Source organism: Dreissena polymorpha, chromosome 5 (genome assembly GCF_020536995.1).
Source record: "Dreissena polymorpha isolate Duluth1 chromosome 5, UMN_Dpol_1.0, whole genome shotgun sequence".
NCBI lineage: Eukaryota > Metazoa > Mollusca > Bivalvia > Myida > Dreissenidae > Dreissena > Dreissena polymorpha.
In genome coordinates, this window is record NC_068359.1 from 6,383,102 (window position 1) to 6,408,479 (window position 25,378).

At 36.0% G+C, this 25,378-nt stretch overlaps 1 protein-coding gene across 1 annotated transcript in view; it reads left to right on the plus strand.

Annotated features, from left to right (window-relative positions):
- The window catches only part of LOC127880561 (antiviral innate immune response receptor RIG-I-like), a 115,829-nt gene that overhangs the window by 16,779 nt on the left and 73,672 nt on the right, over positions 1 to 25,378 (plus strand). The window contains exons 6-18 of the mRNA XM_052427877.1: positions 615 to 715; positions 1,166 to 1,793; positions 2,218 to 2,382; positions 2,710 to 2,988; positions 4,577 to 4,640; positions 6,034 to 6,132; positions 6,269 to 6,430; positions 8,924 to 9,148; positions 9,358 to 9,411; positions 11,607 to 11,711; positions 12,708 to 12,845; positions 12,968 to 13,330; positions 13,528 to 13,590. Coding sequence (XP_052283837.1) covers positions 1,212 to 1,793; positions 2,218 to 2,382; positions 2,710 to 2,988; positions 4,577 to 4,640; positions 6,034 to 6,132; positions 6,269 to 6,430; positions 8,924 to 9,148; positions 9,358 to 9,411; positions 11,607 to 11,711; positions 12,708 to 12,845; positions 12,968 to 13,330; positions 13,528 to 13,590 — 2,299 coding nt within the window. The 5' untranslated portion in view covers positions 615 to 715; positions 1,166 to 1,211. The remainder of the gene's footprint in view (positions 1 to 614; positions 716 to 1,165; positions 1,794 to 2,217; positions 2,383 to 2,709; positions 2,989 to 4,576; positions 4,641 to 6,033; positions 6,133 to 6,268; positions 6,431 to 8,923; positions 9,149 to 9,357; positions 9,412 to 11,606; positions 11,712 to 12,707; positions 12,846 to 12,967; positions 13,331 to 13,527; positions 13,591 to 25,378) is intronic.

The following is a 25,378-nucleotide window of genomic DNA, read 5'->3' on the forward strand; positions in this document are numbered from 1 at the left end:
GTAGCAAAAATATGGGTACAAAAAAATGTGGTTACGAACATTTTGGGTACGAAACATTTATGCCATAAATAACTTGGGTACGAAAAAAAATTTGGTAGCTATCTTGAGAATTTTAAAATTGAATTAGCATTTAAACTTAAATATTACGCAGTTATATTCATGCTATGAAGGTATTTTATTTTTGCTTTTTTCATTCGTGGAATAGACTATGCCGATCATTTTAACAACATTTTATATTTGTATCGAAATTTAATATAACTCGGATACTTGGTAAGTTAATCCAAGTGACCTAGTTGTAGCCCGCACATGCTATTTTTGGAATCTTGATAAACTCAATGTCGATATGTTTATAAACGCTGGGTAGCTCTCTCACGGTGCCTATACCACGTGACTTTTTCGGATTTGTGTTGGGAGAATAAAGCGCGACCCAGTTAACATTTTTAAGGGACCAGGATCTTTTTAAACAAATAAGTATTTGAAAATGGTGAAATATTAAAAAAGACATCATTAAAAATGTTAACTGGGTCGCGCTTTATTCTCCCAACACAGATCTTAAAAAGTCACGTGGTATAGGCACCGTGTCTCTGTTTGACAGTGTAGTTTTATTTTTTTAGCTCAACGAACGTGTCTTTATCAGATTGTGAATTTAGAAATCAGTGGATATGAATTGATAAACCAAAAGCGTATTGATTTATTGTGTATTGGGATATTTAAGGTAAGCACGTTTTTCAATCATGACATTAACTATTATGTTTGAGATTTAACATATAGTTTTGAGTATTTAATTAACCCATTGGTCAAGTCTGGTTACTTTATTGAGAATTGTGGAAAAACAAAGAGCCTTGTTGCACACTTTTTCAGCCAATATCAAGATCAATGGTTTTAACTCTTAAGCTCAGTCACTAGCAATAACTATACAACTGCATAAATAAATTAAACAAACTTATCGCAAATAATACTTTACATTGTGGGCCGGCTCAAAGTAAATGTCGCTTTTTATATAGCGATTATTGAAAAGTTTAATGACAAGTAACACTTTCGACTTAGACACGTTAAATAAACATTGGATTAGGGGTGTAAAGCTCAAAGTAGTTGTATAGATTTTTACAGACTAATATTCAATATTTTGCTAACGTCAATGCCTTATGTACATTTGTTCCTCCAGTACGAAAAGACAAAATGTCAGGAACTTATACAAGAACAAGCACGTCATGTGGTTTGTTTTCACAACAATAATCGAATCACGTACAAGCATATTGTTGATAAAAGTCATGGCGATGTTCTCAAACAGTGAATTTCAAAACTGGGTCAAAGCTTGTTTGGCTATTAAATGTGTAAAAGATGGAATGATTCCATTAGTTGAACATTACTGCATAAAACACAGTACTGACAACATTGAACACGTTTTAAAAACGTGTAATATTTCAAGATACACGTGCAATCAATGTGACATCAAAACCCTAAAACCATTTCACAAAAGAGGACAATGTATGTACAGAAGGTGCGACTGTAAAAACAATGTTAGACAAACATGCCCCGAAAACGAGGCTTGCGGTGTGATTTATGACCAGATAAAAGCAATGCATGCTTTTAATGATCCAAATTGGCTTAACACTGACAGTACAATGTGGTCAATTTGTCCATGGGAACAGATGAAATGTTATATCGCCACACCGGGTTACAAGGAGACAAAGACTATTTGCGATGCAGACATCATTGCTCTTCTTCAAATATCTTCGAATAACAGAGAAATCAACGCATTGATTGGCACAAGCAGTGGGTATCTACATGAGGTACATGTTTGAGCTAAATGTTAATGTTTATTCAAACAATTTAGATTAGTATATTAGTAAGGATGATACATGTAGATGCAACGTATTCCTAAGGAAACTTGACAATCGGTATTTCTAATCGGTTGCTGAGGTAAATTACCATATCAGAAAACCGCATTTTGTGAAATATTGTATTACGGTCCTTTAACGGTGAACATAAATCATATCGGCCATATCTGAACATACAAACCAATTGCAACAAAACAAAAGGACATGAAATAAATGTCGAGTATTTAAAAAAAAGTGTCAAAGTAATGTTTAACTTGTTGAAAATTATATGGCTTAGTTTATTGGTTTGATCTCGATGAACTCTTTAGTTTTTTGTTCAAGAACACGTATTTGATATAAAGTAAATATACAATAGATGTTTTTGTTTCTTTTTAAGATTCGCAAGACAAGAAATGAAATATATCATTCCAGTTCGATGAAGGTTTCAAACGATGAAATAAAAGATATTGTATTTCATACGGAGATATGCCTTAAGGAAGTTGCTACCAAATTTTCAGATTGTCGCCCAGAAATTGACCATCAACTAAGCGTGCTTAAACGGGTAATGTTTTTTGTATAATCAAAGAAAAAAACTATTAACTCAATGGAAGCTACCAATAAATGCCGCTAATCAGCTGTAATGATTGTTCCATAATACTGTATTAGAAAGAAACAATGTAGAATCAATTTCAGAGCGGTGTTTTAGTATGTGCTTTGTATTTTACTGATGTACTTTGTAAAGCAAAGTCCTCATGATTTCACGTAATTATGCTTTTAACACCGATACAGTGTAAATGCCATCGGACGATTAAATCGTGAGTTTTCTAACACTATTAAAGGTCATACAAAGTATTTGATTCAAATTTATTGCCCCTGTCTTATTTTGCAGATATCAAATGAGAAATTCAGTGTTACAAAACAACACGAATCAGATGCTATTAACGATGCAATAATTGGAGTACAAAATTCTCTCTTAGAACTGAAGTCTGAATTAGATACCTTATCTACAGCTCATGTCAATCAGACTGGAATAATTGATTCCAGACTCTCAGAAATAGAAGAGCAATGTAGAATGTCAAATCAGTTGATTACTGAACATACTGCCCAAATTCAAGGATTATCGGATCGTTCGAATACATACCAGCATTTATTGTACCGCTATCAACAGGTAGGTCACATATCTCTATGTATGACTGGGTTCGATCTTCACGATCGTACAAAAACTGTTTCACCAGGCACTGGCTCTTTCGAAGACACTGGCTTTATGAAACCTTTACAATCCTATCTGGCTTAAGAGACTGCAAAATTCGCAACGAAAGTAAAATTAAAATACAGAAATGGAACTTTACAGGCACAACTATTCTAAAATGCAAGCCAGTATTAATAATGATGAAAGTTAGTTTCGGACCTTGATTTAATCGAGTTAATTAAAAAAAATGATTCTACGCAAAATTAAAATTGGTCCAAATGACCTGACTGAAAAGATGGAAAATATACTAGAATAGTCATTGATCGATCAAAACATGAACTCACATATCAAACTCAAGCAACCTTTCTTAGCAGAAAACACCAAACATAGCAGCCTCTCCTCAAACGAAAACTAATATTTTCTGTTGACATGCTAATCTTTACCCGAAAGCTCCGATATTAGCACACATGAAACAATTTTCGAAGCGACTAATAACCACAATGACACGGATTTACCGACTGAAGATATCGTAATCATGCCAGACACTTGTTTAAAAAACAACACCATTTCCTAAGGTGGATTATACTTCATATAAACAGAGGGTTAGGTTATTACTTCATATATTGGCAAGAACTGCGCGTCTATTCTGGTTGTCAAAAATCAATATCTTGATTAGTTTATGTTCTTCGATGATGCGTGAGGTCTGTGTATACATGGTATGAGGAAACTAAATTAGTTCCGAGCAACATGAAATGATATAAAAGCATATATTTTAATTGGCTATAAACAAAACATGTTGATTAGGTTTAAACGCATAAATTGTAGGTATTGATTTGTCCTTAAAATCGTAGTCCTGATACATTGAATAATCAAACATTTGCCAATTAAATTGCTTCAGTGTTGACAAAGCAGTACATATAATAGACCAAATTCTCTTCTGAAAATGTATACTACATCATACAGATCATAATTATGATAATAAATGCAATATTACGAATACAATTGGATAAAGAGAAAAGCTCTTTCAAGTTTAGAGAACAACTTTAAAAAGTTACAAAAGAATATACAGTGTACAATGTTGCCTGAGTTATAACCTAACTATTGCTTTTTCACGTGACTCATAACCCCGCTATGCGTTGAAAGCTATGTTCAATTGCAATATATTCAGCAATATGTAGATCGCAGAAAAAAAGCTTTATATTTACAAGTTTCTTTTCTTGCGGAATGTGAGAGACCTTCTCTAAAACAACGCGTGTTGACAGACTTACGGTCTTACCGAACGACTGACATACCGACAGGGTGACTCATATTTATCTAATGCCTGCTGTTTTATAATAACACCTAAAATAATGAATAGTCATATGCCACAACTGTCAACATTTTAAACAAATATTTTATTGCCGTCGATTTTGTGTTATAATATTAATATTCATGTATCAATAACCAAATGTATATTATTTTGTCATCAATTTTGTTCGAACATGTTCAAAGGTAATTGTGCAATTGTTATGATAGTCAAATCATTACTTTTTTGTATTGTTATTATTATATTGATTATTTACTTTAGAAGGACAAGGAAAATGACGAAAAGTTGTCAGCTACCAGAAAAGAGATGATGATTGTTTTGGATGGTAAGTTTTTAAAAAATACTAATACTACTACCCTTTCTTTAACTATTGCTAAACTGGATATACTACTACTTTTACTACTACTTCTACTACTTCTACTACTACTACTACTACTACAACTACTTCTACTACTACTACTACTACTACTACTACTACTACTACTACTACTACTACTACTACTACTACTACTACTACTACTACTACTTCTACTACTACTACTACTACTACTACTACTACTACTACTACTACTACTACTACTACTACTACTATTTTTACTACTTCTACTACTACTACTACTACTACTACTACTACTACTACTACTACTACTACTACTACTACTACTACTACTACTACTACTACTACTACTACTACTACTACTACTACTGCTGCTGCTGCTGCTAGTGCTACTACTACTACTACTACTACAACTACTACTACTACTACCACCACCACCACCACCACCACCACCACCACTACTGATACAACTAAAACTTCAACTGCTACAACAACAAAAACAACTACTACAACAATGAAACCCACTTCTACTACTACTACTACTACTACTACTACCACTACTACTACTACTACTACTACTACTACTACTACTACTACCACTACCACTACTACAACTACTACCACTACTACTACTACAACTACTACTACTACTACTACTACTACTACTACTACTACTACTACTACTACTACTACTACTACTACTACTACTACTACTACTACTACTACTACTACTACTACTACTACTATTATTACTACTACTACTACTACTACTACTACTACTACTACTACTACTACTACTACTACTACTACTACTACTACTACTACTACTACTACTACTATTATTATTATTATTATGACTACTACTACTACTACTACTACTTCTACTACTACTACTACTACTACTACGTCTACTACGTCTACTGCTACTACTACTTTTTCTACTGCTGCTACTACTACTATTACTACTACTACTTCTACTTCTACTGAGACTACAACTTCTACTACGTCTACTTCTCTACGAATACTATTTTAATTACTATTTCTTCAGATATTGTATTAAACACTTTATTTCCAACTTTGATAAAACAAAATCAGTTTAGCTTTATATTTTTGTCATAAATAAACAAAGACTATTATTCAAATACATAGGTCAATATACAGTACACTAAAATAACTTTTGACCTTCAGGCATATGTGCTTGTAAATATACCATATACGCGTAATATTGCTCCTGTAATATGCTTCTGTCAGACTAACGTCATATAGACGGCGCGCTCTTAAAAGTGCGGATGGTATGCATGTTTTGTTTATGATCATATACCTCGCCAACAGCGGATGGTATCATGTACGTTTTGTTTACGATTTTATACCTCGCAAACAGAAGTGAAAGCTCTTCATGTAAAGGTGGACTCGCTGCAAGCTCGTAAGAGCAGTGAAGAGGTCTCGCAGATAGCAGCCATAATGTTACCTCGAACGTTAGGTACTTTCATCAAGTAACACGTTTATGTGTTTTTTTGTATCACAAACACCATCGCCAGTTAAATGCAATAATTAATATTTTTATGTATTTTGATAAATACATATTACTTTTGTTAAAACATGACATATGCGTTTAGAATCCAGGCTAACCATCCATGTAGAAAACGTGGATTCAGAGGAAGAAGTTTCACGACGTTTGGATAGTTCAGCTGCAGAGATTATCAATAACATGCGCCCACGAACAAGGAATATTGTACTCCTAAACTATTTAAGTTCTGCTATTGAGGATATTAAGAAAGGTTTGCAGAATAGATGTTTTTGAAGGCATTCGCCTTAAAATTATAGTGTTAAAAGTTCAGCAGTATTAATTGGTCGATATGGTTTGATATGAAAACGAAAACTGGTGACACACAATTAGGAGTTGAAGCACCCATCTCTTGATTATGTCCCACACAGGAAGTCGTTTGTAAAACCTGTTCTGTATTCTATTTAGAATATATTTTATGCTTTTATTGAATGCTATCATTTTTTCAAATGAAGACAACACTATCTAAGGTGGATTAGCCCAGATAAACAATTCACTTGTTTTAAATAATATGAAGTTAAATTATAGTATATCGTTCACTGAATGCAAAACAATGGTACTGTAAACTATAAGTTTATTACCTTTTCATAAATACAATCACACGTTTGATTACGTTTTCTTACATCATTAAAATGACGTTATAAGGATTCAAACATTGTTTTCAATAATGAGACATAAATGTTACTAACTGTTCGCCACGGCTGGTACATTATAGATATGTGGATATATGTAGGCTGTTTTGCTTACTCAAAAGCCGAGTTCCCATAAGTCGTTCCGCCCCATATCCCGGAACGCCCTCCTGATTGCGGGGAAGCAGCGTTAATAAAACACTGCTTTTCGGTGATGGTTTTCGTGTTGGTTTGTAACAACGAAGCCAAACTTGACGCTTTCTCTGCTGTTGTGCTTAGATACTTCACGGTGCTTTTCTGCGGTTTGCCGTTGATGTCCATCGCTATAAGTGATATCGATACTTATCTAGCAGGAAAGCCCTTTCGTCCATGTCAACTGAAAAAATTCAGATGATGTACCCTTTCTCCTTACACTTGCCTGCTAAATCTTGGTACAGTGAAATTTTCCTCGCATGGATCTCTTCTCTTTGGTCTTCCCACAGGAGTGCGAGATCCAGGAGTATCATCTGCGTTGAGGCCGTTGAATAGATAGCAATGTCATTGCGGTGGCTTGTTTGAATCACGTCTGAGAATTCAACATTTGTATCTATATCGACCTTCATTTCTAATTGCCTTCCCTCATGTAGTACGCTAGTGGCCTTACTACCAATCGCTGTGCATCATTATCTTAAACATCTGGTGACATTTTGGCCTCTTGTTTTTCATGACGTTGGTTTCTTCTTTCTAACTCCAGGATGTCTGCATTACTTGATCGTCCGCAACCTGTGTAACGTCCTGCGTACGATAGGGTTCATTCGGATTGTTCAGTAGACAATACGCTTCCATCTCTCGAGTTTTGATGGCTATAAATATTAAAATACTAATAACTACTTGGTAGGATGGTACTGCCAATCCCCTGCTAGTTTAATTTTCTCTCTTACAAAGTCCATCTCCTTCAGAGACCTGTTGCTTGCCAATTCAGAATACATTTGCAAATCGTTGGGTATCCAGAATGCGTTTTTCCATGCGACCTGCTTTCGCCCATCGAGAGGGAAGCCTTATGCCCTTCTCGCGTTCTGTTGGTAGTTGTTTACTTTTACTTGGTCCTGAAACTTTTACACTCAAATGAAGTCAGTATAATGACGTTATCGCGTATTAATACCCGCAGTATTCTCAGTATTTTGACCCTTTGATTATGTTAACGACGTTGGAAAATAACATAATAAAGAGATATGTTTATATTATCAATTTAATAACATAAGAGTCTATGCGTCACGTTTGTAACACGTGTTTTTAAATAGCATGAAAGTGTTAAGATCTACCTTAATATCATTTATTTCCAACAGACGGTAATAAAGTTATCTATATCGACCTTCATTTCTAATTGCCTTCCCTCATGTAGTACGCTAGTGGCCTTACTACCAATCGCTGTGCATCATTATCTTAAACATCTGGTGACATTTTGGCCTCTTGTTTTTCATGACGTTGGTTTCTTCTTTCTAACTCCAGGATGTCTGCATTACTTGATCGTCCGCAACCTGTAACGTCCTGCGTACGATAGGGTTCATTCGGATTGTTCAGTGGACAATACGCTTCCATCTCTCGAGTTTTGATGGCTATAAATATTAAAATACTAATTACTACTTGGTAGGATGGTACTGCCAATCCCCTGCTAGTTTAATTTTCTCTCTTACAAAGTCCATCTCCTTCAGAGACCTGTTGCTTGCCAATTCAGAATACATTTGCAAATCGTTGGGTATCCAGAATGCGTTTTTCCATGCGACCTGCTTTCGCCCATCGAGAGGGAAGCCTTATGCCCTTCTCGCGTTCTGTTGGTAGTTGTTCACTTTTACTTGGTCCTGAAACTTTTACACTCAAATGAAGTCAGTATAATGACGTTATCGCGTATTAATACCCGCAGTATTCTCAGTATTTTGACCCTTTGATTATGTTAACGACGTTGGAAAATAACATAATAAAGAGATATGTTTATATTATCAATTTAATAACATAAGAGTCTATGCGTCACGTTTGTAACACGTGTTTTTAAATAGCATGAAAGTGTTAAGATCTACCTTAATATCATTTATTTCCAACAGACGGTAATAAAGTTATCGACCACAAAAACAAATGCCTGCAGCTCCACATCGAATCACAATCAATAAACAGCTGGATTAAATTGTGTGAAGACTTCTTCAGTGGTTCTCTTGCCAGAGCCTTCCAACCGGTCCAAAGGTATTTGAAGACATACGAAGGGTGGGAAAATCTAACTTTCAATTTTGAATTAGATGAAGAACACTTCATGCATTGTGTTAAGTCTTCAGGTATGTGAAGGGTTTTAATTGTTATATTGTCGACATTTGCACAGTTAACTTGTGTCTGATAATCCTTAAAAAAATGTAATTATACATACACTTTTATTGGTGTATTTTCCATAATTAGGTGGCGTCAAAATTACTTGCAAAGTTCGCATGAAAATATCGCAGTTATTTTTATGTATTTTTAGATATTTTACTTAACTTTTTTGTTTCAGTCGACTACTTGAAATCAATACTGAATGCAATTGAAAATGATGTGTCTGCAGCAGGTATGTGTAGAAGAAACTAATAGTCTTTATTTTAGATTTTACCAGATCCAAACAGATATATAGTTTTGTACATTTTGCACATGCTTTTTAAATAAAATATTGTTTATATGTCTAAGCAATACCACTTTTTTTTTTCGTTCCCATATGTGAAAAATGAGGGTACGAACATTTTGGGTACGAAAACAAAATGTGGGTACGAACATTTTGGTTACGAAAAATAATTTGGGTACGAAACTTTTGGGAACGAAAAAATTATGCCAAGAAAAATGTGGGTACGAAAAAAAAATTGGTACGAAAACAAATTTGGGAACGAAAAACAAATTGGGTACGAAAAAAATTGGGTACGAAAAACAATTGGGTACGAAACATTTTGTTACGAATGTTTTAATTAGGAAAGATGGGGTACCTGTAAGTATACCAGGGTATCCAAAAGTATCATTTGAAAATCGGTGTACGGTGAAATAAATTCAAAGTACACAGGGTACGGGGAAGAAGTACCCGGGGGGACCTTGACCCATTCAGCAATACTACTCTTAAGTTTGTTAATTTTAGCGTATTTTGATTCACTTTTGAAGCCCCGAATTAAGTCTTGAACATATTTGCACACAGGATAGAAGATCAACTTGAACCTAATTTATTTTGGCAAAAGAAATGCATCGTTCCGTTTTCTTATAATGTTTAAAAAATGATCGATTTTCTTAAGAAAATTGGTCGGCAACCAGTACATGACAGAAGGAAGAACATATGGACATACGCATACATCTCACTTATAGCCATGGATGAGTTAATTTAATTGTTTACACGTTTCAATTTTTTCATGAACTGTATGCAAACATACATCGTGCATGAATAACTGTTGATCAAACTACGGAGAAAGTCCGGCTATACCCATGACAACAGGTAAAACACGGGATTGCTCCCCCGCTATCCCCCGCCAATCCCCGGGGGTTGGTGGCGTGATTTGGTTTCAATTGGACTGGTGCATCATCGGTTACACTCCGAAATGTTAAAGCGAACAAGTAAATAAACACCATTGTTTTATTATGCACTGTACATAAGCTGTTATTATTGTTAACGGCAGACAAATTCCACTTCGGAGGTTACTTGGTTCAATGATCTTCAATTCCGATGGGTGAATCCTTGAGATTTTTCAGAAACATACAACGACGTCACCCCCTTGAATACTGAGCAAATTACATTTTCAATACACTAAAAACTACCTTAATGTTCCGAAGCGGGAAAAACCAGATATAGTTGTATAATAATATGCAGTTATCAGCATCATACATAAATATCTACCTGAAAGATCAAAACTTCGTAGAACGCACTTGTACAAAAGAAGTGCATGTAGAATATTCAAATTCGTTTATCACATCTTCACAATCGATTAAAGATTTAATATATCCGAAATGACTGTTTTGTTTCCATAGAAAACTTCCGTCCATGTCGGTTCCTTCGCGTGTAAATGAGCCGAATCTAGGTAATACAGCCATGTGCGTTTCACACACCTAAAAAATAAAACAGGCTATACTTTGACCACTTTATTTATAAACATAAAATTCCAGAATCTATTTAAAGTACCTCGTTGACACATGCGCATGACATTATCAGGCCTCCCTCGTTGTCGTTTTCCGCTTCCCCATTAATTATGAACGACAAGTCACGAAAGTAACGAAAAATAATTACTTTGGCTTAAACGTGGGTGTCTGAAAATTTAGTGTCCGAAAACTAATTTACGGTATATACGAGTAATTACGGTATTCATACACCAAGGTTTTAGTATTCATCTGTTATATTAATGTGTGGTCGCGTCCAGGTTTTGATATGCAATACAATTAGTTTCTTCGAGTCTTCCGTATAGGCATTCAAATGTATATTGCCTATCACATTTTGCAAACTTAAACGTGATGCATAAAATCCACTTCACAAGAGTTCTAAAAGTACGGTTGGCTTATTTGTCTTTTCGTTCTGTCAATTGAAATGGTATTTATTTACTTTGTTTTGAAAGAGCGCGGGACCCTTCAGACAGGAATTGTACAGACAAGGGTGATTTTTATAGCTGAATTATGGAAGCATGTTTTATCGTTCACCAATGTAAGTCGTTAATTGACCAATGTTGTACCTGATTAAGTCGAATGCAGTCAATTTTAAACATATCCGTGAAAATAGTAAGCGCACATAGATGTTCTGTTCAGGTACACTGGATTCGAGAGTGAGAATGTGGCGGCCAGCTATAGAGTACTACTTAAAGAAGTCGGATGTGGTTACTAAACTGGCACAACATGGGCTTTTGGATGCAGGTTTGTTACAGTTTTCATGCGGGCGGTTTTCATGACAAGTTACTATCTTTGGGAAGATTTTGTAGTGAATTCTAAATTAGGTTAAGATTAAGCATGCAGCAGTTTAGCTTCGTACTTTAATAAGGCACTTATATCTTTAAACATGTGTGTTTGAATCTGACTAGCATTGATCTACGGATCGTACGCATCCAGAATTATAAATGCCTCATGTTAGGAAATTAAAGTAAATGCTTATGTTCAGACTGACATTTTTAAAAGGAAACACTCTATTACTTAAGGGATTACATACCATTGATACACTAATATTTAAGGGAATTTAAATGTCACTTTTGAATGGTCTTTAATCAATATTTATATATTTAAGATGAGTTTTAAATAAAGTATTTTAACTGATATGAAATGGTACAATAAATTAAACTATGTATTCTTATTTGAAATCCTCTGTCGATGCCAAAAATTGTACTCGTGTGCGTTGCCGAAAAAAAAATGTCTAAATGCCGAATGTAAACATCTTCACAGAAAAATGTCAAGTTCCTAAATGTGTGCATATTTGTGAACATCAATGAGTTTTCTACTCTACAAGCGAAACTTATTTGAAATAGTATACAACTCAATGGTTTGGTAACAAGTTTCCAGACCTTGTATTCTAGTGTTTCATTCATCAACCTTTTTTTTGAAGTATTTCATAAAAATCCTTTATACTCGCTTTGACTTCGTCCACGATGCAAGAAAAATACCCCAATTGATTTACAAACATTTGCGTAATTTCATAGTAATGATTAATTTAGGGAAGTCACAAAATCACAAATGAATAATATAATTAATGTTTTTGATATCTAAGTCTTAATTACGTGCATTAACGTGTCTGAATTTGTCGAGTAATCATTTTTATTTCCTGATATAGCGCTATTGCGTTTCATTCTGTATGACTGTTTTTGTGAAGAAATATGTCTAAATGCAATAATTTATGCAAATTGTTAGTGTGTTCCTTTCCAGAAGAGACTGCCATATTAATTGAAATGTACGACCAAAAGTCATCCCGAGACGCATCAAGTGAGATGTTCAATATTTTGTTCAAGAAACATGCTCCGACGAGAAAATGGAAAATATTTGTTGACGCCATAAAGGAAGCAGGTAGGCTTGTATGGAATGAAATCTAAATTATAATATAAAAATAAAGTTCTATGAAAGGTTTAAATGTTTATCATGTTTATCTATTTGATGGTAGCTTTGGTGGCAATCTTATTTAATTATAGGTTACGATTTTGTGGTGTCTCGCTTGATAAACGTAAGAGTTGAAATTCCCGAGGAAAGAGAACGAGGAAGGCAACTCCTTTCGCAGTTTGGACCGTTCTTAGAAAGAGATATAAACCCTATGCTTCTCATAACGCGACTGCTAGATAGCAGCGTTATCAAGGAAGAAGACGCAGATAAAATACAAAATATAACTCAAACCAAGTCGAAAGCAGAAGGAATGAGACTTTTATTGCAGCGTATCCAGTGTTACATGGAACCGCACAAGTGGTGGCAAGAGTTTCTAACAGTGTTATGGGAAACTCAATTTGAGCACATTGCACTGTTATTAGAACCTGAATATTTCCCTACCTCGAAGAAATTAGGTAAATACTTCTGCGCCGCAAGTTACATATTTAATACAATCTTAACATATATTGAATTGAAAAACTTGACTAAATTATAATTCAACTGAATAATTCAGAATTTAAATATAGATATTAAATGATGAAAAACAAGTTTCATGTTAAAATGGTCGTTGTTCAGTTTTGTTTCACATGACAAATACATGCTTATTTAACAGGGCCTATTGATGCACCCGAAGTCGTCACCGGTCATGCTGATATGCAAGAACACGTTTTGGAAGGTATTAATTTTTTATTATTACTACCAAGTGTTTATGTACACATACTGTATTTAGTTTGGTTTATTATTTTGAACAAAAAACACTGATTTTAATGACACGTGTCAGAAAACAATGGTATATTATATATAATTTATGTTATAATAATTCAACCTTTGTTCTGGAAAGTACCTATTTGCAGTTATTATGCTTGTTGAAGTGTTAAACTTAGCTTGTTGTATAACATATAGAAAAGCAATTGGAATAATATTTCAACTGTGTATTTCTTTGAATAACTATTTTAACATAGTAAATCAAAGTAAATCTAGCTCGATATGGAATGAAAGGCATAAATGTGCGTACGGCTATCTTTAACTTCTTGTACAAATATTTCTTCAAATGCCTGTTCACTGAATTATTATTTATTATATTGTTTCACACAAAACAATATGTTTATGCCCCCCTTCGAAGAAGAGAGGGTATATTGCTTTGCACATGTCTGTCGGTCGGTCGGTGTGTCGGTCCGTCCACCAGGTGGTTTCCGTATGATAACTCAAGAACGCTTGGGACTAGGATCATGAAACTTAATAGGAACATTGATCATGATTCGCAGATGACCCCTATTGATTTTGAGGTCACTAGGTCAAAGGTCACGGTGACTCAAAATGGTAAAATGGTTTTTGGATGATAACTCAAGAACGCTTACGCGGCCAACAGGGCGACCTCTGAACAATATAACTGAAGCAACTGGTCTGTAATCCTAAATCTATAATTATCAGTCCAATGAAACATCATCATTTGAGTAAAATAAAGTGGATCAGTAAAAATATTATCAGAATATGAGATTTTTTTGTACATTTTGTATATTAAAGATTGTGTTAATGTTTAATTTTGTTGATTAATAAAAATATAAGCAGGACAGGGGAGGTAATACACTATTATATCTTTCTTATATACAGGGGAAACAAATGCAATAAGTTTAAATTTCATTTTTAATAAATAGAGGTTATTTGTTCATGTCAGTGTGAGATCATTTGTTATTTTTTTCATTGTCCCTTGACATATTGCTTTTATATTTTGCATACTTGTTTACCAACATCACCCCAACCTATATTTCCCCCTACCTCACCCCCCAATTTTTTTTAAACATCATCTAATAAATTACCACACCCCACAATAGACTCCCATCTCACCCCCCCCCTACCACCCCCACCCCCCCCCCCCCAAATTATTTTTTTTTAAAACATCTAATAAATTACCACACCCCACATTATACCCCCCTCTCACTCCCCTCCTATCCCCCTACACCCCACCCAAACACCAATATTTTTTTAAACATCTAATTAATTACCACAACCCACATTATACCCCCCTCTCACCCTCCGACCCCCCCTACCCCCCATCTCCCCCAAAATGTTTTTTTAAACAACTTATAAATTACCACACCCCACATTATACCCCCTCTCACTCCCCCCTACCCCCCCTACCCCCCCAAAAAAAAAAATTAAAAACAATTAAACATCATCTCCTAAATTACCACACCCCACATTATATCCCCCTCTCACCCCCCCCCCTACCTTCCCAAAAAAAATATTTTTTTTAAACATCTAATAAATTACCACACCCCACATTATACCCCCCTCTCACTCCCCTCTACCCCGTACCTCCCACCCACCCCCCCCAAAAAAAAAGATTTTTTTTAAACAATTTATTTCCACACCCCACATTATACCCCTCTCTCACCCTCCCCCCTACCCCCTACCCCCCCCCCAAAAAAAAAATAATTTTTTTTTCCTTTTTTTATTTTTGAAAGATCGTCTTATAAATTATTTAATAAATTATTTAATATGAACAATTTCCCTATGATGACTTACGTTATGCTGTCAAGCACTCGAATAGTCAAGCGCGCTGTCCTCTGACAGCTCTTGTTAGGTCACAAGGTCAAAGGTCAAGATCACAGTGACTCGAAATAGTAAAATGGTTTCCGGATGATAACTCAAGAATGCTTACGCCTAGGATCATGAAACTTCATAGGTACATTGAGCATTACTGGCAGATGACCCCTATTGATTTTCAGGTCACTAGGTCAAAGGTCAAAAAAAGCTACAAAGACGGTTTGTATTGTTTTACTGAAACCTCCCCTAGATACCTCCACTGATGAAAGCTCTGCTGACGGTATGTATTGTTGTACTGAAACCTCCCCTAGATACCTCTACTGATGAAAGCTCTGCTGACGGTATGTATTGTTGTACTGAAACCTCCCCTGTATATTTCCACTGATGAAAGCTCTGCTGACGGTTTGTATTGTTGTACTGAAACCTCCCCTGGATGTCGCCACATATGAAAGCTTAACAAATAATGTGAATGCTAGTACAAACTGCTGAGGAAAAAAGGAAAAGTAACATAAGTGAATTAATTGAAACCAGGGATCCAACAGGTTAACCTGCTGATTGGTAAACTGGTAGCATTTGCTAGAAAATGTTGAATTTTAATTCCTTTTTATGCCCCTTGTAGTGTTGCATATAGCAGTTAAATTGTCCGTCTGTCTGTCCGTCCGTCCGTCCGTCCGAAAACTTTAACATTGGCCATAACTTTTGCAATATTGAAGATAGCAACTTGATATTTGGCATGCATGTGTATCTAATGAAGCTGCACATTTTAAGTGGTGAAAGGTCAATGTCATTCTTTAAGTTCAAAATTCAAAAAAAAAGATCCAAGGGAAGTAATAAGCTTTAAAAGGGAGATAATTTCTTAACCTGCCAAATGATATATTGAAATGTTATTTCAAAGCGGCGTAATAGGGGGCATTGTGTTTCTGACAAATACATCTCTAAATCATACAAAAATTCATCCCTATTGCTCATCAAACTTCTAATCAACGCTTTTTCCTGCCAGAAACAAGGCTGATGACGTGAATCAATTCACTAACGTGTTTCTAGCAGTACACATTTGTTGTGACAATCAAGGTTATGTTTTGATTATTTGCAGTGTTGCTTTGTTGCAATCAAGAATTGTTTTGCACATGTCGGTCCGTCCGTCCACCAGATGGTTTCCGGATGATAACTCAAGACCGCTTAGGCCTAGAATCATGAAACTTCATAGGTACATTGGAAATGACTTGCAGATGACCCCTATTGATTTTCAGGTCACTAGGTCAAAGGTCAAGGTCACAGAGACTCGAAATAGTAAAATGGTTTCCGGATGATTACTCAAGAATGCTTACGCCAAGGATCATGAAACTTCACGGTACATTGATCATGACTGGCAGATGACCCCTATTGATTTTTAGGTCACTCGGTCAAAGTTCAAGGTCACATTGACTCGAAATAGAAAAATGGTTTCCGGATGATAACTCAAGAACGCTTAGGCCTAGGCTCATGAAACTTCATACGTACATTGGTCATGACTGGCACATGACCTCTATTGATTTTCAGGTCACTATGATAATTTTAAAGAACTCAACATTAAACCGGAAAGAATTAAATATGTAGATGACGCCGGTAAGTTGTATTTACTGATTTGTAAAATTTCATGCAAATAAAGGGTGTGTATTTAAGTCAACAGTTTAAGAATAGCATTACAATAGTTAATTTATTTTCGATAGATATATTTATTTTGGTTTATACGCAATGAATTATGTGCCCAAAACAAGCATTTACAGAAGTGTGTTTTTTAGCACGTGAATCTGATGCGGATTCTATTGAATCAAATGTATGGGATTCGGAACATGGCGGAAGTGACTTCGATGAAATCGATGAAAAGCAAGGTAAGACGATATATACAAAACATGCCAGCGCTTAATAATAATGTAATATGTAACGTATTTTTCACTTTAACCTTTAATTATTTATATAAAGTACCGTTCCATAAATTAAGGACCTCGTCCTAAAATAAGATGTCCCTCCTCTTATATATTATTAAATTATATTATGCTTTTTATATATTCAAATGATCAAGTTGTTAAAGAATAATTAGTCCAAAAATGGCCTTTTTTAGACTTGAAATCCATTATCTTGTTATAAAAAAAATATATACATTAAATAAATCGAGCCTGACAATCACTTACAGTAGAGTAAGCGATTATGTTCCGTAAGGTTGCGATTAATAGCGATTTCATTTATAACTGTTTTAAACCGTTTTAAGCGTTTGTTTGCGCTTATTTAATTGCGCATGCGTAGCGATTAAAACCGATAAAAAGGCGGGTCTTATGTGCACTATATTTAGCAACACCAAACTGACTACCACCAACTATTTTTTCTGCTCTACCGCTTTCAACACCAGACGGACTACCACCAACTATTCCTGCAGCCCTCCTACTATCAACGACACGTGACCGACCTATTCAAACTATTTCTACACCCCGATCACTGTTGTTAACAACAGACTGATCACCACCAACTAGTCCTACATCCTGCTCACTAAGAGCACGAGAGCACCGAACTTCCACTGAAACACGTGATAAAATATCCGCAGCAACAAAACCAACAACCAAACTACCTTTCACTGAAACACTTGAATAACTATCCGCACCAACAAAACCAACATCCAAACTACTACAATCTAATTCAAACGTATCAAATGCTTGAAAATTGTCCGAATCCTGACTGTCGTTAACATTTAACAGATGTCAGATGCCCCCAACTCATTTTGGTTTCGAACTTTACTGACACATTTACTTAAACCTAAAATCAATTGTTCTGGCTTGTCAATCTTCTTTGAAAAGACATCGAGATTCTTGTTTCACGAATTTACACAAACAAAGTTTGCTATTTGCTCACATGTCACAAATGCCATTGCTGACTCCGTCATGGTGCCTTTTTTGCTCCTTGTCGTTTTGAAGAATGTCCTGGAGCACATCTTGCTGGTCACGGTTGAGGTGTTCAACATAGTTTGGAACTCTAATTGGCACTGCTCCAGGGCCATCCCGCAGGCTTGACTGGAGCAAAACATTTAAGTGTCTGCCATTGGATCCCTGGAACAACAAGAGATGTGTTTGTCAGAAACACAATGCCCCTTACTTTGCCACTTTGAAGTCATATATTTGACCTTTGACCTTGAAGTATGACCTTGACCTTTCATCACTCAAAATTTGCAGCTCCATGAGATACACATGCATGCCAAATATTAAGTTGCTATCTTCAAAATTGCAAAAGTTATGGGCAAGGTTAAAGTTTTCGGACGGACGGACAGACTCACTGACGGACAGTTGAAAAACTATATGCCGCCCTTCGGGATCATACAAAACAAAATGTGTCATGCATTGTTATGTTGGGGTTGAGACACACTGAACAAGTAACTGAATTGGTATCTCGCGCCAAATGAATTTATCGTTTAGTTGCAATTAAAGGGTACAACTCTGAACTGATCAAGTCATTCTTACGAAACTTTTCTACGACAACCAAAATAAGATATTAAACATTGAAAGGGAAAAGGTCACTTTGAAGGGTTCCAAGGAGACAAAGTCTGAACAAAAATAAGAATATAATATTAACATATAATTACGGTTTATACTGAGTATATTTTACGAGAAATTTATATATGGGTTTTGAAATAAAATTCATTATATAAAGTTTTTGTTTTTTTGTTTGGCCCTTTAGATGTTTTCATTTTGACGTCATTATTATTGAATGATCAATGTCACTGTAATCAAGTAAACTTATATGTAACTAGCAAAATAACTCAGTTGGTTAAAACGCTGTCTCACGTTATTTCCTCTTATCACCCCTCAGTCAGGAGTTCCATCCCTACTTCGTTTGTTTTTAGCTCACCTGATTGCTCGGGTGAGCTTTTCTGACCGGTCTTTGTCCGTCGTATGTCCGTCCGTCCGTCCGTTAACATTTGCTCGTAAACACTCTGGAGGCCACATTTCTTGTCCCATCTTCATGAAACTTGGTCAGAAGCTTTGTCCCAATGAAATCTCGACCGACTTCGAAACTGGGTTGTGCTGGGTCAAAAACTAGGTCACTAGGTCAAAAAAAAGAAAAACCTTGTAAACACTGTAGAAGTCACATTTCATGCCCAATCTACATGTTACTTTGTCAAAATATTTGTCTTAATGATATATTGTTTGAGTTCAAAAGTGGTTCCGATCCGTTGAAAATCATGGCCGCCAGTGGGCGGGGCAGTTTTCCTTATTTGGCTAAAGAGAAACCTTGTAAACACTCTAGAAGTCACAACTTTTGCCCAATCATCATGAAAATTGGTCAAAACATTGGTTCAATTGATGTCTTGTAAAGTTCGAAAATGGTCGAGATCGGTGTAAAAACATGGCCGCCAGTGGGCGGGCATTTTTCTCTATATGTATATAGTGGCAGTTTTCCCTATTTGGCTAAAGAGAAACCTTGTAAACACTCTAGAAGTCATAATATATGCCCAATCATCATGAAAGTTAATCAAAACATTGGTTTTATTGATATCTCGGACGATTTTGAAAATGGTTGGGATTGGTGAAAAAACATGGCTGCCAGTGGGCGGGGCATTTTTCTCTATATGTATATAGTGAAAACATGTGAACACAGTAGAAGTCACTTTTTTGGCCCAATTTTCATGAAATTTGCTCAGAACATTTGTTTCCTTGATACGAGAGTTGAGTTCAAATTTGGTTCCGGTCAGTTGAATAACATGGCTGCTGGGAGGGGGCAGTTTTCTCATTATGCCCCCCCCCCTTTCGAAGAAGAGGGGGTATATTGTTTTGCTCATGTCGGTCCGTCCGTCCACCAGATGGTTTCCAGATGATAACTCAAGAGCGCTTATGCCAAGGATCATGAAACTTCATAGGTATTTTGATAATGACTCGCAGATGACTCCTTTTGATTTTTAGGTCACTAGGTCAAAGGTCAAGGTCACGATGACCCGAAATAATAAAATGGTTTCCAGATGATAACTCAAGAACACTTATGCCTAGGATCATGAAACTGTATAGATACATTGATCATGACTCGCAGATGAACCCTATTGATTTTCAGGTAACTAGGTCAAAGGTCAAGGTCACGGTGACCCAAAGCAGTAAAATGGTTTCCGGATGATAACTCAAGAACGCTTATGCCTAGGATCATGAAACTTCATAGCTACATTGATCATGACTCGCAGATAACCCTATTGATTTGCAGGTCACTAGGTCAAAGGTCAAGGTCACGATGACCCGAAATAGTAAAATGGTTTCCAGATGATTACTCAAGAACGCGTATGCCTATGATCATGAAATTTCATAGGTACATTGATCATAACTCGTAGATGACTTCTATTGATTTTCAGGTCACTAGGTCAAAGGTCAAGGTCACGATTACCCAAAATAGTAAAATGGTTTCCGGATGATAACTCAAGAACGTTTCGGCCTAGGATCATGAAACCTCATAGGTACATTGATCATGACTCGTAGATGACCCCTATTGATTTTCAGATCACTAGGTCAAAGGTCAAGGTCACGGTGATCCGAAATAGTAAAATGGTTTCCAGATGATAACTCAAGAGCGCTTATGCCTAGGGTCATGACACTTCATAGGTACATTGATCATGACTCGAAGATGACGCCTATTGATTTTCAGGTCACTAGGTCAAAGGTCAAGGTCGGGTTGACCTGAAATAGTAAAATGGTTTCTGGATGATAACTCAAGAACGCTTATGCCTAGGATCATGAAACTTCATAGGTACAATGATCATGGCTAGCAGTTGACCCCTATTGATTTTCAGGTCACTAGGTTAAAGGTCAAGGTCACGGTGACCTGAAATAGTAAAATGGTTTCTGGATGATAACTCAAGAACGCTTATGCCTACGTTCATGAAACTTCATAGGTATATTGATCATTACTCGCAGATGACCCCTATTGATTATCAGTTCACTAGATCAAAGGTCAAGGTCACAGTGCCATATAACGTTTTCACACAATGGCTGTCAAGGTCATGGTAACTCAACTTAAAAAAATGGTTTCTGGATGATAACTCAAGAATGCTTACGCCTAGGATCATGAAACTTCATAGGTATATTGATCATGACTCGCAGATGAAACAATGATTAAACTTGACCAGGATGTTTGTCTGGACAATATCTAGGTCAAGTTTGACATTTGGTAAAGATTGAATGAACCGACTCCTCTCAGGTGAGCGAACTAGGGCCGTCTTGGCCCTCTTGTTTTTTAACATTTTTGTTATAAGTTTTTTTATCAAATGTCTCTTTTGCCTTTTGATTGTTACTAAGAAACAGCTCTTGGCATACACAATTCTATAAAATTACAATCAAGGGGCATAACTTAATTTACCAAGCTGTTTGTTCATCACTGATGAATAATATTACATGTTTCCTGAGCTGCCAGCTGCCATGCAATACCTATTGAGAAAATATATTCTTAAATAATTAAGGGAACATAACTCTCGAGATACTGAGACTGTCCCAACAGTATTTGGTCATGCGCAACAGCATTATTATGATACATAGTAACTTTAACTTCGATGCACTAGTTACTGAATTACCATGCGGTAGTTATTGAGAAACAGATCTCGGCGAAAAACAAATCTCAAGGGGGCATATCTATGGAAATACCAAGGCTATCCGAACAAAATGTATGTGTGCACCACCACAGCGTAATAGAACAGCTGCTATACCAATTATTCCTGCACTTTTGAGTGGAAGCATGAAACTTGGCACAATTATCTTTTGACCCATTACAAACAAATCTAGATATGGATCCAGATCAGCAGCCACCCAGGAAGGCTGTGGTCAACGATTTTCAAAATGGCCGCCAAAATGGCCGCCATTCCAACTTTATTCCAAAATATCACCATAACTAGTCGTTTAAAGTGCATTGTATGTGTTGAAGACTTATAGTAAATTATATACTGTCTATCCAGCAATGACCTTGAGATGACCTTGAGGTAAATTGTCAAGGTCAAATATCTCATTTCACTTTTTATGATGGGTTGAACATGTAAATATTTACATTTTTTTCTTTATTTGCCCATGTTTTGACAGGAAAAAGTATGCATTACCGTTAATATGATTCTGTTTGATCGCGTAAACATACACATAATTGATGCACTGCTATATGGGGGATTATACAGGGCATTGTCAAAAATAACAAGGTCAAGTTGTAAAGTATGCCAGCCTAACTGATGTTAGTTATAAAACATGATTTCATCCAATTGGTAATATCATTTTGGTGGATGTGCGCAAGTTACATATTTAATACAATCTTAACATATATTGAATTGAAAAACTTGACTAAATTATAATTCAACTGAATAATTCAGAATTTAAATATAGATATTAAATGATGAAAAACAAGTTTCATGTTAAAATGGTCGTTGTTCAGTTTTGTTTCACATGACAAATACGTGCTTATTTAACAGGGCCTATTGATGCACCCGAAGTCGTCACCGGTCATGCTGATATGCAAGAACACGTTTTGGAAGGTATTAATTTTTTATTATTACTACCAAGTGTTTATGTACACATACTGTATTTAGTTTGGTTTATTATTTTGAACAAAAAACACTGATTTTAATGACACGTGTCAGAAAACAATGGTATATTATATATAATTTATGTTATAATAATTCAACCTTTGTTCTGGAAAGTACCTATTTGCAGTTATTATGCTTGTTGAAGTGTTAAACTTAGCTTGTTGTATAACATATAGAAAAGCAATTGGAATAATATTTCAACTGTGTATTTCTTTGAATAACTATTTTAACATAGTAAATCAAAGTAAATCTAGCTCGATATGGAATGAAAGGCATAAATGTGCGTACGGCTATCTTTAACTTCTTGTACAAATATTTCTTCAAATGCCTGTTCACTGAATTATTATTTATTATAGTGTTTCACACAAAACAATATGTTTATGCCCCCCTTCGAAGAAGAGGGGGTATATTGCTTTGCACATGTCTGTCGGTCGGTCGGTGTGTCGGTCCGTCCACCAGGTGGTTTCCGTATGATAACTCAAGAACGCTTGGGACTAGGATCATGAAACTTAATAGGAACATTGATCATGATTCGCAGATGACCCCTATTGATTTTGAGGTCACTAGGTCAAAGGTCACGGTGACTCAAAATGGTAAAATGGTTTTTGGATGATAACTCAAGAACGCTTACGCGGCCAACAGGGCGACCTCTGAACAATATAACTGAAGCAACTGGTCTGTAATCCTTAATCTATAATTATCAGTCCAATGAAACATCATCATTTGAGTAAAATAAAGTGGATCAGTAAAAATATTATCAGAATATGAGATTTTTTTGTACATTTTGTATATTAAAGATTGTGTTAATGTTTAATTTTGTTGATTAATAAAAATATAAGCAGGACAGGGGAGGTAATACACTATTATATATTTCTTATATACAGGGGAAACAAATGCAATAAGTTTAAATTTCATTTTTAATAAATAGAGGTTATTTGTTCATGTCAGTGTGAGATCATTTGTTATTTTTTTCATTGTCCCTTGACATATTGCTATTATATTTTGCATACTTGTTTACCAACATCACCCCAACCTATATTTCCCCCTACCTCACCCCCCAATTTTTTTTAAACATCATCTAATAAATTACCACACCCCACAATAGACTCCCATCTCACCCCCCCCCCCTACCACCCCCACCCCCCCCCCAAAATTATTTTTTTTAAACATCTAATAAATTACCACACCCCACATTATACCCCCCTCTCACTCCCCTCCTATCCCCCTACCCCCCCCACCCAAACACCAATATTTTTTTAAACATCTCATTAATTACCACAACCCACATTATACCCCCCTCTCACCCTCCGACCCCCCCTACCCCCCATCTCCCCCCAAAATGTTTTTTTAAACAACTTATAAATTACCACACCCCACATTATACCCCCTCTCACTCCCCCCTCCCCCCCCTACCCCCCCCCCCAAAAAAAAAATTGAAAACAATTAAACATCATCTCCTAAATTACCACACCCCACATTATATCCCCCTCTCACCCCCCCCCCCCTACCTTCCCAAAAAAAATATTTTTTTTTTAAACATCTAATAAATTACCACACCCCACATTATACCCCCCTCTCACTCCCCTCTACCCCGTACCCCCCACCCATGCCCCCCCCCCCAAAAAAAATAAGATTTTTTTTTAAACAATTTATTACCACACCCCGCATTATACCCCTCTCTCACCCTCCCCCCTACCCCCCCTACCCCCCCCCCCCCCCCCCAAAAAAAAAAAATTTTTTTTTTTCCTTTTTTTATTTTTGAAAGATCGTCTTATAAATTATTTAATAAATTATTTAATATAAACAATTTCCCTATGATGACTTACGTTATGCTGTCAAGCACTCGAATAGTCAAGCGCGCTGTCCTCTGACAGCTCTTGTTAGGTCACAAGGTCAAAGGTCAAGATCACAGTGACTCGAAATAGTAAAATGGTTTCCGGATGAAAACTCAAGAATGCTTACGCCTAGGATCATGAAACTTCATAGGTACATTGAGCATTACTGGCAGATGACCCCTATTGATTTTCAGGTCACTAGGTCAAAGGTCAAAAAAAGCTACAAAGACGGTTTGTATTGTTTTACTGAAACCTCCCCTAGATACCTCCACTGATGAAAGCTCTGCTGACGGTATGTATTGTTGTACTGAAACCTCCCCTAGATACCTCTACTGATGAAAACTCTGCTGACGGTATGTATTGTTGTACTGAAACCTCCCCTGTATATTTCCACTGATGAAAGCTCTGCTGACGGTTTGTATTGTTGTACTGAAACCTCCCCTGGATATCGCCACATGTGAAAGCTTAACAAATAATGTGAATGCTAGTACAAACTGCTGAGGAAAAAAGGAAAAGTAACA